This window comes from Piliocolobus tephrosceles, chromosome 5, assembly GCF_002776525.5.
Source record: "Piliocolobus tephrosceles isolate RC106 chromosome 5, ASM277652v3, whole genome shotgun sequence".
In the NCBI taxonomy this organism is placed as follows: Eukaryota; Metazoa; Chordata; class Mammalia; order Primates; family Cercopithecidae; genus Piliocolobus; species Piliocolobus tephrosceles.
In genome coordinates, this window is record NC_045438.1 from 129940560 (window position 1) to 129960756 (window position 20197).

At 38.6% G+C, this 20197-nt stretch overlaps 1 protein-coding gene across 3 annotated transcripts in view; it reads right to left on the minus strand.

The window, feature by feature from the left end:
- The window catches only part of DNAH8 (dynein axonemal heavy chain 8), a 322448-nt gene that overhangs the window by 246528 nt on the left and 55723 nt on the right, over positions 1-20197 (minus strand). For all 3 annotated transcript variants that reach the window (XM_026448101.2, XM_026448099.2, XM_026448100.1), the window contains 9 exons: positions 17488-17685; positions 14964-15040; positions 13368-13467; positions 12090-12209; positions 10017-10152; positions 6240-6427; positions 3033-3113; positions 2521-2637; positions 1273-1392 (listed from right to left, as the gene is read on the minus strand). In XM_026448101.2, the coding sequence (XP_026303886.1) occupies positions 1273-1392; positions 2521-2637; positions 3033-3113; positions 6240-6427; positions 10017-10152; positions 12090-12209; positions 13368-13467; positions 14964-15040; positions 17488-17685 (1137 nt within the window). The remainder of the gene's footprint in view (positions 1-1272; positions 1393-2520; positions 2638-3032; positions 3114-6239; positions 6428-10016; positions 10153-12089; positions 12210-13367; positions 13468-14963; positions 15041-17487; positions 17686-20197) is intronic.

Genomic DNA, 20197 nt, shown 5'->3' on the forward strand with positions numbered 1-20197 from the left:
GAAAGAAAGAAAGAAAGAAAGAAAGAAAGAAAGAAAGAAAGAAAGAAGGAAAGAAAGAGAAAGAGAGAAAGAGAGAGAGAAAGAAACGAAGGAAAGAAGGAAGGAAGGAAGGAAGGAAGGAAGGAAGGAAGGAAGGAAGGAAGGAAGGAAGGAAGGAGTTCAGTTCAAGATGTAAATTCATGTCTTGAATTTATGAGAGAGGTCACATTATGTGCTGGGACTTGAAAATGATTAGACAGGGTTTCTGTCTTTGTGCTTTTGAGTCAATGGAGGATAAATAGGTATCCAAATAGTTTCAACATAACACAATGCTGAAGAGGTTAGATTTTATCCTGCAAAGACTATGTGCTACTGCCAAGAAGGATTTAAGCTGGGGTGTTGCACAATCAGATTTGATGGCAATGTGGATGGATGTGTCAGGGCAAACATGGAAGCAGTGAGACCAGCTGGATCACCAAATGAATTGCTAAAGTCAAAATGAGCAGTAAGGGCGTGACCTAGAAAGGGAAAGAACAGGCTGAAATTCAAGCAAAATCTGAGTAAGAAAAAAATCCTAGGCTGGGAGTAGTGGCACATACCTGTAATCCCAGCACTTTGGGAGGCCAAGGCTGTGGATCACCTGAGGTCAGGAGTTCGAGACCAGCCTGGTCAACATGGCAAAACCCCCGTCTCTACTAAAAATACAAAAATTAGCTGGGCATGGTGGTGCACATCTGTAATCCCAGCTACTTGGGAGGCTGAGGCAGGAGAATCACTTGAACCTGGGAGGCAGAGGTTGCAGTGAGCTGAGATCGTACCATTGTATTCCATCCTGGGTGACAAGAGTGAAACTTCATCTCAAAAAAAGAAAAAAAAAAAAAAGTCCCGGATAAGCCTCTCGGGACTGGCTGGATATACGAAATGAAGGGGTGAGGAAAGGAGTCTAGATGATTCCCAGGTTTCTGACTGACTTAGAGGGAAAGTATGTTGGAGTTAAAGCCACGAGAAAGATGATATGGCCCTGGTAGCCATGCACAGTGGAAGAAGAGCTGTGAATCACTTACAGAGCCTCAGGAAATGCCAGCATTAGGCTTAGGATATCAACAAAATGTTAGTCTAGGGTGTGGCCAGGGCTTTTGCTGTTGAAGGTATGACAGTCCTTGGAGCAGAGAATGTCCAAAAAAAAAAGTCTAAATGCTACTGACCTAGGTTTCTACTTTTAGACTGAAATTTCACATTTTAGGTTTATAAGCCAATATTTTTGTGATTCTAATTCAATGAACAAATGCATACCTCATTGAGAGTCAACATCTCTTCTACTTTGATAGCACCACTTTCAGGCAGAGAAATCAACACAGTTTTGGCTATCTCCTTTAGAACTGTATCAATATGCATTTCACACAAGTCACTGACCTACAAGGAAGAAAAATGTAAGAAAAAAAAACTCTCCTTTAGAGCTAGGTTTTCATCCAAAACAGGCTTGAGTTATAAATTAATTTAAAAGGCTAAATCTAGAAACTTACATATTGAGCCAAGCATAATTTGGTGAACATTTTAGGAGGACATCTGCAAAAAAAGCTTGACATAAAACTAAATTTTTCTTGAGCAATAACATGTGCCATAACCTTATATGTGTTATCTCCTTTAATCCTGATTCCAGCACGGAAGGCATTGATATCCCAGTTTTACAACTAAAGACACCAAGGCTCTGAGAAGTAAAGCAACCTGGTAAGGAACACATAGCTAGTAACAGGCAGAGAATCCTTATTTAACTCCAAAGCCCCTGAGTTTATGTATCACACCATGCTGCCATGGCAGACAGGCCAGCACATCTAAAATGACGGTCATGTTCTATGTAGCCAACACGTCAGAAATCAATAGACCATCTTCAATTTGATGATCATCTCATCTAGTTAATGTTAAATACATTAATATTAATATTTAAGCACTTTCCTCTGCATTTTTGACAGTCTACAATTATCCTATATTATAAGCTATAGTGTGAAGTTGAACCGTCATTTCAACATATTAAAGGCAAGGTAATTCAGGAATAAGAACAAAGCAACCTTAAATGAAGACCCCAATCCAGTAAAAGAAATATAAAGCTTTTTTTTTTTTTTCTTTGAGACGGAGTCTTGCCCTGTCTCCCAGGCTGAAGTTCAATGGCATGATCTCAGCTCACTGCAACCTCCACTTCCCGGGTTCAAATGATTCTCCTGCCTCAGCCTCCCAAGTAGCTGGGATTACAGGCGCACACCACCATGCCCTGCTAATTTTTGTATTTTTAGTAGAGATAGGGTTTCATCATGCTGGCCAGGCTGGTCTCAAATTCCTGACCTCGTGATCCACCCACCTCAGCCTCCCAAAGTGCTGGGATTACAGGTGTGAGCCACTGTGTCCGGCCCAAAGCATTATATTTTAAACCTAATGGATGTCCTTTTAGTTAAAAGTCATACCCTTTAAAGAGCTTTCATAATAATCAAACTATTACTTATATCCTGAGTATATATGTTGATAGCTTTTTAAATGTATAGATCATACCTTCTTTAAAAGTTGATTGAACATATCCAAAACTGATTCAACTTCTTGAAAGAAGCTTTCCAGTGTTAAAGACGACCATGTTAACACTGTGAGTCCTTGCCTCAACACAGATTCCACCTAAAGGAGGTAAAAACACAACTACTTCTATTAACAGGAGCGTCTGCACTCATAGAAGAGGATTTATCACCTGCAAATACTATATATTATATTTTCTTACATATATTTTCCCTCTATTACACTGAATAAAGATGACTTTTTATTTTTAACCATCTTTGGCTGTCCAGGAAACAATCATGAATTTTCAGAAAAAGTGCTCATGATTTGGATTTAGTTGTTTTTTCAAAGGCAACGAAACTTAGACAAGAAATACTGTAGAAAAAAAGAGCTGTAAAATTGAACTAGAAAGATAGAGGGTCTAAAGAAGAATAGATGTTTCAAAATCCGTAATTTATAGAACCGAAATAGAATTTTAAATAACAGGAAAATCAATATAAACCTTCAGCAATACCAACCTTTTTCATTTTAGGGGTCATCAAATTGACAAACACAGAAGGCACTTCCTGACATAACTCATCATAATATTGCAGAAGATCCTGTAAGAAGTTGAAATGGCATGTTTTATTTTAATTCATTTTAAAGTAGCAGTCACATTTTGATTCATGCCAGGAAAGTTTCATAATCCCAGTTTCTTCTTGGTCCTGCCATGATGACAGCTGCCCATTTGAACTTATGCTGTTTTACCATACTTTTTCTGTACCTGTAAATTACCTGAGCATCTCCTTTAAACAAGTCAATAGCAATTTCCACATCTTCATTTTTCATATTTATTATTTGTCTGTCTAGATGTATATTAAGTAGTTTGAATTATCTTTTTGTGATATCTGTCATTACACATTTCCTCTTTTGTTCCTTATCTTCTGACACATTAAAAACATACTCATCTTATCACTGATGTCACGCTTGCTTTCGTAAGTCAAAATAAATTTAGCTTCTCCACACAAACAGAATAAGGTTTTACAATATCTCTTAGATGTTGTTTTAAAGATGATCCATGATGATCAATTTTTCACTATTTTGTACTTTACTACCGTATAGTGTGGGAAATGCGGATTCAAGTTACTTTATCTCCAAATGAATAATCTTAAACTGTTTCAATTTTTACCTAATAATTTCAAAGCTCTTGATTCCTCTTTCCCCTTTATACATTACTTGTAGTTGAAGTTTTATTTATACTTGACACTGGCTAAAGAACTTTGACTTTCTTGATATTGTTCAATACTAGCTAAAATCTTGTAAGTGTAATGCAAACTATATTAGCTTCGATTTATAACAGTACATTTAAACCCAATCCTCCAAAATCACAGCTAGCCAGTAAAAAAGCTCATGCGTAGCTTCTGATGCCAAAGTCAGTTTCTACAATGCTAATGTTACTCTAGTTTAAAAAAAATATAAAAATAGGCTGGGCGTGGTGGCTCAAGCCTGTAATTCCAGCACTTTGGGAGGCCGAGACGGAAGGACCACAAGGTCAGGAGATCGAAACCATCCTGGCTAACACGGTGAAACCCCGTCTCTACTAAAAAATACAAAAAACTAGCCAGGTGACGTGGCTGGCGCCTGTAGTCCCAGATACTTGGGAGGCTGAGGCAGGTGAATGGCGTGAACCCGGGAGGCGGAGTTTGCAGTGAGCTGAGATCTGGCCACTGCACTCCAGCCTGGGTGACAGAGCCAGACTCCGTCTCAAAAAATAAATAAATAAAAATAAAAATAAAAATAAATGCTATTTTGGTAAGAGCTAAACTGCTGCAAAACAACATTGCATAAATCTTCATGACTTTGGATTTGAAAAAGGTTTCTTAGATATGACACTAAAAACACAAAAGACAAAGTAGATAAACTGGACTTCAGCAAAATTTAAAATGTTTGTGCTTCAAAGAACACCAACAAGAAAATGAAAATACAACCCAAAAAAAAGGGAAAAGAAATTTGCAAATCATATATCTGATAAGGGACTAGTATTTAAAACCTAAAATGAACTTTATAATCAAAAAAATAGACAAATACTCAATTTAAAAATGAGCAAAGGATCTGAATAGATGCTGCTGAAGGAAAGTATGCAAAAGGTTAGTAAGCACATGAAAAGATGCTCAACAATCACCAGCCATTAGGGAAATGAAAACAAAATCAAAAGGAGATATCACCCCACACTCACCAGGAGGGCTATCATAAAAATGACAAACAATAGGCCAGGTGCAGTGGCTCAGGCCTGTAATCCCAGTTCTTTGGGATGCTGAGGTGGGTGGGTCACAAAGTCAAGAGATGGAGACCATCCTGGCCAACATGGTGAAACCCCGTCTCTACCAAAAATACAAAAATTAGCTGGGCATGGTGGCGCATGCCTGTGGTCCCAGCTACTCGGAGGCTGAAGCAGGAGAATCGCTTGAACCTGGCAGGCGGAGGAGGCTGCAGTGAGCGGAGATCATGCCACTGCACTCCAGCCTGGCAACAGAGCAAGACTCTGTCTAAAAAAAAAAAAAAAAAAAAAAAAACCACAGGAAAAGTTTGTAGTTTATTTATTATATGATTGATTATAAAATTATAAATTTTGTACCACACAAATAGAGTTCATTTTCTCACTGAATACTCAGCTGTTCCATTAATGTCTGTGTAGTTATCTTATAACTCATATTTAATCAGTTCTCTATTGTTGAAGTTAGACTCTAGTCTTTTGCTATTACTAATTGTACTCAGGAAAAATGTCCTTGCATTTATATAATTTCCTGCATTCCCAAAATATATGTCCACAGCCTGCCAAGAAAAGCAAAGAAGATGAGTTAATGCAGCTTGCTATTTTAACTGGCTTTCTAAAGAAATTCTCATGTTACTTAACTCTTGCCAAACATTTTAGAAACAATGTGTTAGGATTTGAATATACTTTGATTCGACCTTTGAATCAAAGGTTGAATCAATCACCAACCCTTGACGGCACTTTTTTTTTTTTTCTTACTCTGTCGCCCAGGCTGGAGTGCAGTGGCATGATCTCGGCTCACTGCAACCTCCACCTCCCAGGTTCAAGCAATTCTCCTGCCTCAGCCTCCCGAGTAGCCGGGATTACAGCCGCACACCACCACACCCGGCTTCGTCATGTTAGCCAGGCTGGTCTTGAACTCCTGACCTCAAGTGATCCACCCACCTTGACCTCCCAAAGTGCTGGGATTATAGGCGTGAGTCACCGTGCCCAGCAGTACCTTTTAATGTCAGTGTTTGCCTGCCATTTTCATTTTGTTAGATTTTAGTTTGACGTACTAGTGAACTTTAATTGAAATAATACTCCTTTTTGCCTCACAATGTTGACAATCATCTCTATTTGTATTGTACTGTCACCCCACTTTATTAATTTATATCTTATAAATATTCTAGGATAAGTATATTATAAAATTTAATGCACAAGATCTATAAAATTACATTAATATTTTTTGAAACTTGCTATTTCGTCACTGTCATTATCCAGAAACCTAAATCTTCTCACTTTTTGCTTTCCATTTCCAATCTTTTCTTTGGTTTGCAAGTCAGTATTTTAATTCTATCAAGAATCAACATATTAACAAATTTTCCCTCAATGCCATGAAGCATAACTGCAGGGATATGTGTATATATATATATATTTTTTTTTTAACCAAAAAGCTCCTTCAAATATAATTAGAAAACATAATCTATCTTACCTGCAAATACAGTTTGTCTGCTTTCAATTTACTTTCCAATTTTAGCAACCTCTTTGCCTGTTCTGGTACATCCAACTTCATTTTGATCATGCACTTAGTTTCCCGAACAACTTCCAAAATTTTGGGATCAAAATTAACCAGCAACTTCCCTGTTTCTGGATGTCGCACAAAAAGCGTGGCTTGTAAAGCTACAAATAAATAATGATTGACATTAACTCATTCTGAATTTCCTTTCTGCTTCCAGCTCTGTTTATGTTTCTGTCTTGCCCCCTGGACTACTAACTTCTTGAGGGCAAAGGAGATGTTTTAGATGCCCCAGATGCTAAGGCACAGCGTCTGGCACATAGTGAATACTCAAAACAAAGATAAATGAATGAAGAGTGTCTGCAAAGCCATAAAATCAGATCCAGGGAGAGAAACATTGACCAAGAATGGTGCTTTGTGCTATGAATTGCAATATTTTTCTGAGTGGGTTGAAGAGATCTATGTTAGTTTATCTTATGGATTATGAGTTGACCCTTGAGAAAGAAGCAGAAGATGGTTAGAATCACAAAAGATGCCCCACCTCATTTCAAACTCGTTCCCACTCAGACCCCAAACTGTCTTCTTTAAAGAGGTTTATTTAAATTAAATCTCCATCCTGAATTTCTGATAATTAGACTCAATATCAGTAAGAAATATTTATTAAATACCATTGAGTTGTGAACTCCTAGAATGGAGGGAAGATGTTTTACACTACATCTCACATAAACATCATTCATATAAACAGGCATTTTCAGATATCTATTTTATTATGAATTGAAATACATAGGCCCAAGCCGTTCTTACTGGGTAGCCTTAGATTATTTGTCAGCTTAATACAAAGAACTTCTACAGGCATAATAATAAAACACTTATTATAGACTAGTATGTGCTAGTTTGAATTACATCTTGTATTAACAAACACTACGAACATGAGAATTTTATCATAATCACCACATCTTCCAAACTTCACATTGTTTTGTTGAATGTGGCCACATCAAACTTCCAGTAAAATGAAAATAGTCTGTATATCTCTTTGAAGTTAGTTGACTTTTACTCATCAGATAAAATTAGTCTTGATATGGCCCTTAATGATGCAAGTTTCATGACAATTTCAACTTAAAATTTTATCCAACTCATTTAGAATCTTTTTAAGATGTGTTAGAAATCACTTATCCTAACCAAAAACCAAGCACCGCATGCTCTCACTCATAAGTGGGAGTTGAACAATAAGAACACATGGACACAGGGAGGGCAACAGCACACACCGGGGCCTGTTGGGGGGTGAGGAGCAAGAGGGGGTGAGAGTATTAGGACAAATACCTAATGCATGCAGGGCTTAACACCTAGATGACGGGTGGATCAGAGCAGAAATCCCAGATCTTAAAGTAAAATAAAAATAAATAGATAAATAAATCACTTATCCTATCAAGGAGATTCCAAAAGAATTTTTGAACAGTGAAATGAGCTTGCTTGAAAAGACAAAAAGGTCAACAAGACAACTAAAATGGACCAATAACGACAGCCAGGAATTCTGCTCCGGGACAAAATGAGCATTTCATCCTATGTGAATCACCATCAGAGAAACTTTACAGAGCAACCAACTAAAGGAGGCTGATGCTACATATCTAATTATTACTACAAACTCCTACATGGCCAAGTACAGTCACGTCACTAGGATAAAGGAAGCCTTCCAGAGAAATTCACTTTTCTGAAATGAAATAAAAGACATTAAAGAATTCTACTGATTGTTTGTTTTACTTGTGAAAAAACATGAAAGAATTATACTTAGTATTGAAAGTATGAAAGAATTCTACTTCATATTGTTTGTATGCAACCACTTCTCCTGGGTATCAATCCATTGCAATGAGTATATTGCACCCAACAGGGGCCAACTGATGTTCTCAAGGGAAACAAACTCTTCGGGAAACTTGATAAAATCATTATTCATCAAGATTGTCTAATGTCTACTTATTGGACATTTTTTAAATATTTTAAGAGCCCCCAAGCATGCCAGGCATCATTTTTGGTACTATTAGAAACAGTACAGTACAATTGTTAAGAGAACGGATTTGGGAGCCAGACTATCTGAATTTGAATGAGCTGTGTGATTTTGGGCAAGCCACTTAACGTGTCAGTGCCTCAGTTTTCTCATCTGTAAAACAAGGCTAATAATAGTTCCTTGGAGGTTGCTGTTAGGATTAAAGTAATTTGCACAATACATGTAACATGCCGAGACAAAGTCTGGCACATGGTGAGCACTGTATGAATGTTAGATATGACCGCTTTTTAAAGGATATCAGATGAAACAGACATAGAGGGTAACGCTGGAATGTGTAGGAGACACAGGGTAGATCTATATAGCAGTAAGTGTCATGAGAAAGAGCTACAGACGAAGTGTGTGGTGAGCTCTGGAGGAATTATTATTTTCTGCCAGGAAGAATAAGGAAAGGCTGTATGAAACAGGTGACTGTAGAGCTTGTTTTTGAATATGTGCAGATAAGAGAAAGGGTATTGAGGGCAGAAAAACCACCAGGAGAAAAAAAAAATTTAAGTGCATGGCATTGTAGAACCAAAACAAAACCCGTATATGCTTCAGTTGTTAAAAATTCTCTTTTGCCTTTTTCCATAGTCTGAGTTTTAAGCTCCTCTCGAAGCTCCTTTGAGAGTTTTGCTCCATAAACAGACTTTCTTTAGAGTCCACAGGGTCCTCCATATAGCACAGCACCCAGAAACAGCTGGCCTGATAAAAGTGGCTTATTACAGGCTTACCTATGGTTCCTGTTAGGGACGACACCCTGCAGGGACTGGGGCACTGTCCTCTAGGATGCAGGTATGCTGTGAATCAATGGCCTGTAGATAAGTGCTGTGTCCCCACACAGCTAAAATACATGAGTTCTGGAACCAAAGTAGGAGTGATTCCTCTCACCATCGTTCCAGCAACCCACCTGCAGAACTGGTGCTTCCTGCGCCTGCAGTGCTGTGCTCTGCTTAGGTGGAGACCCTGGTTTGGGAGGGAGAAACCTTTCTACCAAGGGACACGGTAAGGGGTCCGCCAAGATCACAGATAAGAGTTTAGGATTGAGATTATAACTAAGAGCTTAAGGTTAAGACGAGACAAAGCAGGAATCTGAACTGGCCAACCACTGAGCCTACACAAAAACAACATCCCGGAGGGCTGGATGATGGCTAAGAACCATCCCGTCTCACATTTAACTCCACCCAAAGCCTTGGCAACACATAAGCCCTCCCCTGAGAGGCACACAGACACAGTGCACTAAAACGCTTCGTTTACTGGAGCTCAAATCTGAAATTAAATTCAGTAATAAAAAAAGGGAGAAAGTAAAGGAGGGACACAGCAAGGAAGGGAATCAGGGAGAGAGGAAGGAAGGCAGGATGCAATTTTTTTCCCCAGAATGGGACTGAGATTTGAATCTATACCATGATACAACTGAATATGAACACCTTCATAAAGTCTGGAGAAATATCCCTAAAGATATTTTTACTTTCAAATACTGTTTTTCAGTAGAAAATCCTAAGTTAAGTATGTCAACTTCAAGGTTATGATCATTTTCGCTTATAAAATCAGAATATTGTTAACAATTGTAAACAAATAAATCACTGTAGCATCCCTAAATCTAAATTGTAACTATCCTAAGATTATGTGGAAGGGATGGAAAAAGTTCTCCAGAACTATGAATTTATTCAAAATCACCTAATCCCTACTTTGCAGGCTCACTGCAGTATTATACACACCGTAATGTAACTGTGAAATCTCTCTGATCCAGGCTGTGTGATAGACCACCTCGAATTCCACCAGCACATAGGAGATCTTGTTATACTGACGGATGACAGCTTTACCGTCCGGACTTGATAAAATGTCTGAGTTTTTCTGTTTTTTTAAGGGAAAAGAAAGATTTACTTTAAAAGATTGCTGAATGTTTTTATATCCAAATAATGAAAGTATTTATATGTAAAATGATATCAAATAATTATGCTACCAGTTTAGATTCTGCCTCACAGTAAAACAGAGATACAGAAGGCCATATCAGCAGGCGGCAGAAGTAGGGAAAAGTTATCAGTACATAGAGGGAAGACTGGAAAAGGAAAGAAAGGGTTTAGAGAGAGAGATGCGTCCAGCCCCACAGCCTGCCCCAGGCATTCAGAGTCTCTACCTCATTTTCTGATCCCATCCCACTGTTCTAGACAAGATATAATTGACTGACGTTCCTTGAACCATGAGTATCAGGGCAAATTCCTAAATTCCAGCACACAAAAAAAGGTAACCATGTATCAAACAATAAAAATAAAATTTCTTAGCCGGGTGTGGTGGCTCACCCCTGTAATCCCAGCACTTTGGGAGGCTGAGGTGGGTGGATCACGAGGTTGAGGTGGGTGGATCACGAGGTCAGGAGTTCAAGACCAGCCTGGCCAAGATGGTGAAATCCCGTCTCTACTAAAAATACAAAAATTAGCCAGGTGTGGTGGCAGGCACCTGTAATCCCAGGTACTCGGGAGGCTGAGGCAGGAGAATCACTTGAACCTGGGAGGCGAAGGTTTCAGTAGGCTGAGATCGCACCACTGCACTCTAGCCTGGGTGACAGAGTGAGATTTCGTCTCAAAAAGATAAATAAATACAATAAAATAAAATTTATTGGCCAGGTACCATGGCATACCCCTGTAATCCCAGAACTTTGGGAGGCCAAGGCAGGTGGATCACCTGAGGTCAGGAGTTGAAGACCAGCCTGGCCAACATGGTGAAACCCTGTCTCTCCTAAAAATATAAAAAAATTAGCCAGGCATGGTGGCGGGTGCCTGTAATCCCAGCTACTCCAGAGGCTGGAGGCAGGAGAATCACTTGAACCCAGGAGGCGGAGGTTGCAGTGAGCCGAGACTGCGCCACTGCACTGGGCGACAAAGCAAAACTCCACCATAAATAAATAAATAAATAAATAATAAAATTTCTTAAGGTAAAAAACAAAAGATTTAGGTTTCGATTCACATGTCAAACAGGGCCCTCCCACCACAAAGTCAATCAGCAACTGAGTCCCCCGAGTAGGGACTCAGGGTTTTAATTTTTTTTTAATATTCAGAACAATGACACAAATGATAGCAGCAAAAGAGAAACAACAGAATCTTCATCTTTAATAATGCTTAAATAATACAATTACTTGCAAAACTACTGTTTTGTAGTTATGTTGTTCTATAAGCAAAAGACACGAGATCAGGCAAACCAACTCTGCCTTCTGACTCTGTCTCTTAAATAAAATTTAAGAAAATAACAAGGACAAAGAAAAGACAAACTGGCAGTTTCAGAATGCCAACAGGGCCCAAGACCGTCCTGTTTTTCAGAACTCTAATAATCTTAAGGACACAGAGAATGCATCAACTGTATTATATTCCACTCTCAGTGGCAGTTCTTCACACAGGAATATACTCTCTGGGTTTATCTCCACCTTCACTGAGTATATATCAGTGACCTATCTGCCCATACACAGAAGTAAGCTTCCGTGCCAGGCCTGTACTTTACTGTGTTTTCAAATTTTTTATTTTTATTTTTTTAAATAGGCTTTACAAGGTGTCCTGTGTTATTAAAAGACATAAAATTATAAGATTCACTGACTTTGAGATAACTGTAATTAGACTGGTTTATCTACTGAACCTGAAGGAATTGACTTTGTCTCTCTCAAGTATATTTACAAACTAAATTTTCCTTTTCTGGTAAAAGAATTGGCTCTTCGTTGGCTACTTCAGTGGACACGAATATTGTAGGATACAATACATTTGTTATATTAAAATCCATATATTAAAATTTAATTATTGGCTTACAAAGAAATAATTGATGGGCTCACTTATACGGCGATAGAGCTGCCTCACCCACAGTATTTTTCCTGCTATAGGGGGCATGTTGCGAGCAAGAGGGGGGTCGTCTTTCTGAGAATGATAAAGCTGTAATTAAAAATCTGGTGTTAATGTTTGAATTCAATACAAGGGAGAAGGCAAAAAAATATATACAGTTACCTTTGTAATGTTTCATCATTATTCACATTTTATATACAGTAGGTAGTCAATAAATATGTAAATGCACATCCGAGATAACCTGAGACTTTGAAACAATGATGTTGCCCATATACGACACTTAATTTTCTCTTCACCTTTATTTCCTATTACATGTATTTTTTTTCTGCCCTTATCCCAAAGTTCAAGGAGGTATTCAAAAGGAGCACATAGCTGCATAATATTAGTATCTGTCATAACAGTATCTAGAGCCCATATTTCTATAGGTAAAAATACTAACTTAAACGGGCTTTGCTATACACACACCAGAAAACGGTTGCAATAAGATAGTTTTTTTAACTTTTATTTTTAAGTTCAGGGTTACCTGTTTGTTTGTTATATAGGCAAACTCATGTCACGGGGATTAGTTGTACAGATTTTTTCATCACCCAGGTGTTAAACTTAGTGTCCATTAGTTACTTTTTCTGATCCTCTCCCTTCTCCCACCCTCCAGTAGGCCCCAGTGTCTACTGTTCCCTTCTTTGTGTCCATATGTACTCAGTGTTTAGCTCCCACTTATAAGTGAGAACATGTGGTATCTGGTTTTCTGTTCCTGCTCTAGTTGGCTTAGGATAATAGCCTCTAGCTTCATCCATATTCCTGCAAAGGACATGATCTCGTTCTTTTTTATCTACCACCTTTTCTTTATCTAGTCTACCATTGATGGGCATTTGGGTTGATTCCATGTCTCTGCTATTGTGAACAGTGCTGCAAGGAACATATGCGTGTGTGTGTCTTTATGACAGAATGATTTATTCCTTTGGGTACATACTCAATATTGACAAAAACAAGCAATGAGGAAAGGACTTCTTATTCAATAAATGATGGTGGGATAACTGGCAAGACAGTTCAGAGCAAAGAGGTGTAAATCTGGCTGTCCAGCAATATACACTGTCAAGCACCTTCCCACCCAGAAGGGAGCATCAGTGCTCCTTAGCAGTGAAAGAATCACTCTGAAAAGCTTGGCATGAGACAATGATGGCAAATATTTTCAGATTGTTTTTTCTTTTTGTGCTAATGTACCGTTTTATTTGTAAACATGCCACTTGCCTTCTTAGTAGCATCGAGTTCAGCCACATAGTACTGAAGAATACGCTCAATTGTGTGGTTTATTTCTGATTGAAGACAGGGAATGTTCAGCTTCTGAAATCTAAAAGCAATTGAAGCTGAATAACTAAAAACTAAATGAGAAATATACTTAAGAACTGCTGTCATAGTAAATATCCATTCATTCATTTGACAAATATTCATACCAGCCCTCATTCATTGTCCTAGGATAAAGCAATGAACAAGATAGGAGGTACAGTCCTAGCTCTCCTGGAACCTACAATTATCTTATGGAAAAGACAGACATCTGTCGAGAGTAACAAAAATAATTATTTAAATTACAAATGGGTCAGAAATGCCTATAACTAAGAGAGACCTAGACAAGTCTGGGAATTCAAGCAAGATAAGAGAAACTGACAAATGGATTACACGATGAGTGAGGAAATGGTTTAGCAAAGATGGAAGAGAACACATTGACTCACCTTCTGCCAGTGTTAATTCCATGTAATTCCATATAACCATATAACCATAATCATAAAACCAACTTTGTCGCTAAAAAAAATGTCACTTCCACTCAGAGACTGAATGACACACAGGAAATACTAAAAACTACAATATTCTGGTAATAAAATGAATTGACACCAGCATACTACAGGTAAAAAGAGAGAGAAAGAGACAGAGAGAGAGACAGAGACAGAAGTCGCCAAGAAAATGGTACCTGCCATCTGTGCAGTACTGTCACATGTCAAAATCATGTTATTTCTGTTTTGACTTTTTTTACAATGGTCTCACCAGGTCTCCATCATTACAGCCGTGGTACTATGCAAAGCCAGACCCAACCCTAGATCCGCTGGCTCTCAGGGAAGAGCTCCACAAGCATTCCTGACACAGGTCTTGAGCCCCCTCAGTGCTGAAAGGGAAAGGCTTCTAGTCCCACTCAGTCCTCTAATCTGGGAATTCCCCACCCTTTGATTCCCCACCCTTTGAGAGAGTAGTGCTCTTAGGATGGAGGGAAAGGAAGCTAAAGGAGAGAAGATTTCAGCTGCTCATACCACAGAAAAATGTGGGGGACAGATAACTCGGTGAGATGATGAATACGTTATTTGGCTTGGTTGTAGTAACCATTTCACTATATATATAAAAATATCACGTCGTACACCTTAAGTATACACAATTCTTTTTTAAGGTGGAGCCCTCAGGAGGGAAAATGGCAAGTTTTGGAATCTATTACTCTTAGATAGTCTCACTTTCAGAAATTCTTTCAGTATGTAGCAGTAAACATTATTTGTTCCCTTTCCAACAATACCTATAAAATTAACCCCCAACATATTACATGGCTGGGGGCAGGGAGGGGAAACATGATAAATAATTTCATTTTCTTGTTGAAAGACTTTCTGCTACCAAAAAAATGCAATTAGAACATATCATTCTTTATTTCAAATTTTTACCAGTCTATTTAGTGGTAATTGAAAGGTTTATGTTTGTAAGTTTTAAGGTTTATATAGGAGAGATTTCCAACAACATTTTAATTTGAAATTATATTTTCAGATTTAAAGTTATCCCCCCTAGAAACTACACTGCTTAAAGTGTTACGAATACCTTTGAAGTAGCTGAAGAGCCTGCTGAGAAGATAAGATTTTCCCAAAACTACTGTTCATAAATGCCTGTATTTGTACCTAAAATAAAATATTAATATTTAAATGATTTTTGGTGTTAAAGACACTGGTTTTGTTTAACAACAGTTAATGCCTTTCCTACAGAATTAAGATAGCCTCAAGCCTCAAACACATCTACCATCTAATTATCAAGAACTGCATCATTCAGTATGATGGACTTTGGCCACATGTGGCTATTGAGCACTTGAAATGTCACTACGTAGAAGCAAGATGTCTGTAAATGTAAAATACATGCCAGATTTCAAAGACTTAGTACAAAAAAGAGAATATAATATATCTCATTAATGATTTTATATTAATGACCTCTTAAAATATTTAACACATTGGGTTGAATAGAGTATTAAAATTAATTTCACCTGCTTCTTTTTACTTTTATTCATGTGACTACTAGAAAAATTAAAGTGACATGTGGTTTGCCTTTGCAGGTTATTACCAATCGGATATTTCTGATCTAGAGAATTTACAAAAGGAGTGAAGGTCCCTTACAAGCATTTTTCTTTGGGATATACAGAACTTCAGGTAGAATAGTATAGTGACGCTATAGACACCAGGGTCAGCAGATGTCATTTTCTGACATTGCTGCTCTCAGAAACCTCTTTGCTACTGCTAAGGAAGTACAAGAAGCAGAAAATGTTCTTTCAAGAGTCCCACCATTGGCCCAGAGTGGTGGCTCACGCCTGTAATCTTAGCACTTTTGTCGGGGGAGATGGGAGGATTGCTTGAGGCCAGGAGTTGAAGACCAGCCTGGGCAACATAGCAAGAATCCGTCTCTATAAAAATAAAAATAAATAAATAAATAAATATTCCCACCATCCCTAACAGTGAACTCCAAACTCCCGGTACCCAAAAGATGGAACTGAACCATTCTTTGCAAATCATTTGTATATATAGATCATATTGGTATGGTCTATTAACATATACCACACCCATGAATCAAACATTGGAAAAGGAAGAAAAATTAAAACACTGATGCCTCAAGTAAATTATTTAACTATTAAAAGGTTAATATTGCTCTAAATTTACTGAAAGCTAAAATTTGAATCTAAGATCACAATAAAGCCTTTATAACATATGATCTTTCTTAATAAATCATAAAAAGAATTTAAGAGATAACAAGTTTTTCAAAAATTCCCATTGCCATAAGGATTTAACTTTCGAAGCATTTTAGAAGCAAACTCCACCCTACCTAACCAGCCAAACACTAAAAGTAATAATTAAAATATAATATATCTTAGCATCAAAGAGTCTAACTTTCAAAAACTGAAAGGAAATCCATGCCAAAAACAAAACGTGTTATCGTTAGAGTGGTAGAATTTTAGGATCTTTCTTATGTATTTATATTGCCCAGGTTACATGCAATGTAGTTTTAAAAGAATTTTTTAAATACATGAGGAAAACATCTGATTTTTCACACTTTCATGGCAAGGATATCAGACTTAAAAAGTGTACAAAGTGTATTCTTATACCTGCTTGTGTCTCCAGGAAATTCTGCAGCAAGAGGAGACCATTCCTTTGGGCTAAACGTAGGTTAACAGTAGTTTCAGTTAACAGTAGAGAGTAACTGAGGTCTTATAGCCCAAAAGGTGAGAGAAAAACATCTTACAGTCTCATCTGACATACTTTCTGACTACCCGTCATCCATCTGGTGTCCCTTAATCTATGACACACAGGATAGGAACGCCTCTTCAGAGCTGCCCTCTATAGCAGCAGAGAGAATGTAGGCATAAAGAATAAGGCCACAGGGAGAGTGATCCATCTTCCTAATCTGTTCTCAAATCTTATCACACTTGATAAAGAATAAAGTTTACAAATTCTCTCTTGAGCTGGAAAAATAATATTGGCTCCTTAGCACAAGAATCAAATACAACTTTTAATGTAAATTAAAAATGAGGTGCAGTGGCTCATACCTGTAATCCCAGCACTTCGGGAGGCTGAGGTGGGTGAATCACCTGAGGTCAGGAGTTCAAGACCTGCCTGGCCAACATGGCGAAATCCTGTCTCTACTAAAAATACAAAAATTAATCGGGCGTGGTGGCACGTGCCTGTAATCTCAGCTACTCAGGAGGCTGAGGCAGGAGAATCACTTGAACTTAGGAGGTGGAGGTTGCAGTGAACCGAGATCGCTCCACTGCACTCCAGCCTGGGTGACAGAGTAAGACTCCATCTCAAAAAAAAAAAAAAAGAATCCTAGCTATAAATGCCCTTTGGGCTTCTAGTTATTCTCTGATGTCTTTTATTAAATATGTTCATTATTCATTAAAAAAACAAAACCTTTAGTGGAGTAGTTTAAAAGTTACACTGCAAATATGTTTGATCAATGTGAAAGAGGAACTTAAAATAAATCATAAATATAGAAACATCATATGTAAATATTTACAAAAAGTACTGGATATTACTATCGACTACTTTTCAGCTTTACCAAGTAAAAATTAGGTATAATTACTTACCTCTAAACCATGGATTTTGGTCATGAATTCTAAGAAATCTGTGTCAAACTCTGTCCTTCTTGGATCCAGAATGTCATATTGCTTTTTCTTAACCCCTTGGTATATATTTCTGAATTTTATTGCCATAATATCTATTCCTTCTATGGTAGAATTACTCAAGGTTGAGTATGTTTGCACAACAGTTATCATTTCTGTAATCTTAAAAAGAGAAATGTTATTTTGTTTTTTTAAATGAGATAGTAGGCAACTTCCCTAAAATAAGCTCTTAATGAATCATTGATCTAAAACACAAACCATTAAACAGGACCTAGAATAATTTAGCTAACACCAACCAGAGGAGATAAAACAGAAGACAAATCTGTCATCCATCATTCTTACTTCTTAGACTAAGACAGAAGATGTTATATGATATCTAGAGAGAGTTCACAACCTTTTTCAGAGTTTAATCACCTTTTCTTTCAAGGTTGGCAGGGAACTTGACTAAACAGCTTCATTCTGCGGTCTCTTGAGGATTTTCTGAAAATCATTTCACTGGATTACTGGACTCAGAAGTTCTACCCTGCTTTTTGGCCCTCACTATAGTTCTGACAATTAACATTGGCACATATCCACCTGTGTTCCCTCTTTGACACCTGCGTTCAGGTAAAAGACTGGCCCAAGAAGCTTGAATAATGGCAGCAATCATTCCCGACCAGTGATGAGATCTGGGAAACCCTCACAATGGACTTTATTTCAGAAATGGCTGCCTTTGTCTCAACCTAACACCACCTGCTTCACCAAAACAAACAAACAAAAAACTCATGTCCACAGGCTACTCCTTACTCTTCCCCATTTTGACTTCTGCTTTAGAGAACAATGCTCAATCCTCTCCAGGGCTGACCCCTTTGTCCAATGGCCAGAAAGGAAATAAACCTGTTTTCAGAGAATCTTCCAAATACCACACACACCATAAAGACAACACCTACACTACCTACTGATCCTCCTACACAGCCAGCAGAATTCACATGAATCCCCGTGTATGGTCACCCAGAAGGACTATTTTCAAAGCAACTGTTGCTCTTACTCCACTATTTCCATACACTTCCAAAAACTATTATCATCCTAGAAGCCACTGCAAATGTGGAGGAAATACAGGCCACTGGGATTTATAGCATGTTGCGCATGCTCTATATAAACACAGGAACTGTCTGAGTCTCCTCCTAACACATGTGCTCCACTCAACTACTTTAAAGAGCAAAAAGCAAACTACTACTGGCTTACTCTGTTATTCTAACCTGCTAAGACTGTTTCCTTTACCCTTACCTCATTACTCTACCACCTGGCTCCAACAGCCAGAGACCGGGACAAAATTCCTGTCACTAACACGTCCTCTATTTTGTTGACTGGTTGGATGAGGGGTCATCTGAGGCAGACATGGTGGTCAGTCCCATGCTTGCCCTTCAAACTTAGCCAGTGGACCCTCTGTCCCCATACCACACAGAGCAACATAAAGCCAGCTGTGGGAATCAACCAAGACCATGCTCCTGCTAGTTTGTCCTGGCCCTGACTTTTTCAACATCTCTCTATCAATGTTCAATCCCTCAGTACTCACCACCAATATATAGTCTCTCCTCTGGCTCACCAACCTTGCACCCTTTCCAGTTCTCAACTTGCTGTGATTCCCTCATCTCGGCGTCACCATGAGTGGAGACCCTACCTCACGTACTAGCTCCAGATCCTCAAATCTCCCCCAGCAATACCAGCTCTCCACCTTTTCTCTTCTCTCCCACAAATGTTCAGGGTGAGAAGAAAAAAAACTGAAGATAGAGCTCTGGGAAACACCAATATTCACCAAAATTTACATGGCAGGAAGAGGAAGAAGCAAAGACTATTGTACACATTTCATTCTGGCTATTTAGGACTCAATGCACCATCAAGTCTATACCTGCCATAAAAAGGTGTGTTTCAGATATCCTAACACTGACATACTAGAGCCTTCTTCACTTACTCCTCGAAGGGCCCCAACATATCTGCCTAACTCTGAAATCTCAGCTCTGCAACCCCAACCTCAGTCTTGTCTGCCCTTTGACTTTGCCACTTGGTCATTCTGACTTCAAATCTCAGCTTTCCCTAATAGGCTCTTAGTGCACCCTTCTGGCTCTCCTCTTCATCTATTAAGAGCTCACAAGGGTAGTCAAACAGTGGCCCCTTCCATACCCTACTCATCAGAGGAAGCCCACCTAGGCAGCTCAGTAACCATCTCTTGTGGATTATGTAAAATCCTGGACACACTTCAGGGCTAAGTTTGACAGCCCCACCTTTGAGAGTGGACACCGACATCCACCAATTATCCAATGGGAAAGATGCCAGTCTGTCAAGGGGTTCTTAGTACAAGGGAGTTGGGACAACCTAGCAATCAGGATGCATTTCAGGTAAGGCCTCTAGGGGGTGCTACCTCAGCTCTGGTTCCTGAGCACTTGTGGCTTGAAGTTGTATTCTTCAAACCAGAGGCATGGCTTCTCCAGAGACCAGAGTGGGTGCAGCTGATGCAGCTGGTCATTACAGACCACTTCTTCTAGCGTCAGAGGAATTCCTGGGCTGCTATTTCACAGACGGATGACCATTCTATCAGCATTAGACCCACCCCCAAACATCTTTACCACTAATAAGGTTGAGTCCTGAAACTACCAATTTCAAAACGGCACCCAGGTTGGCAAGGGTTCTGGCTCCT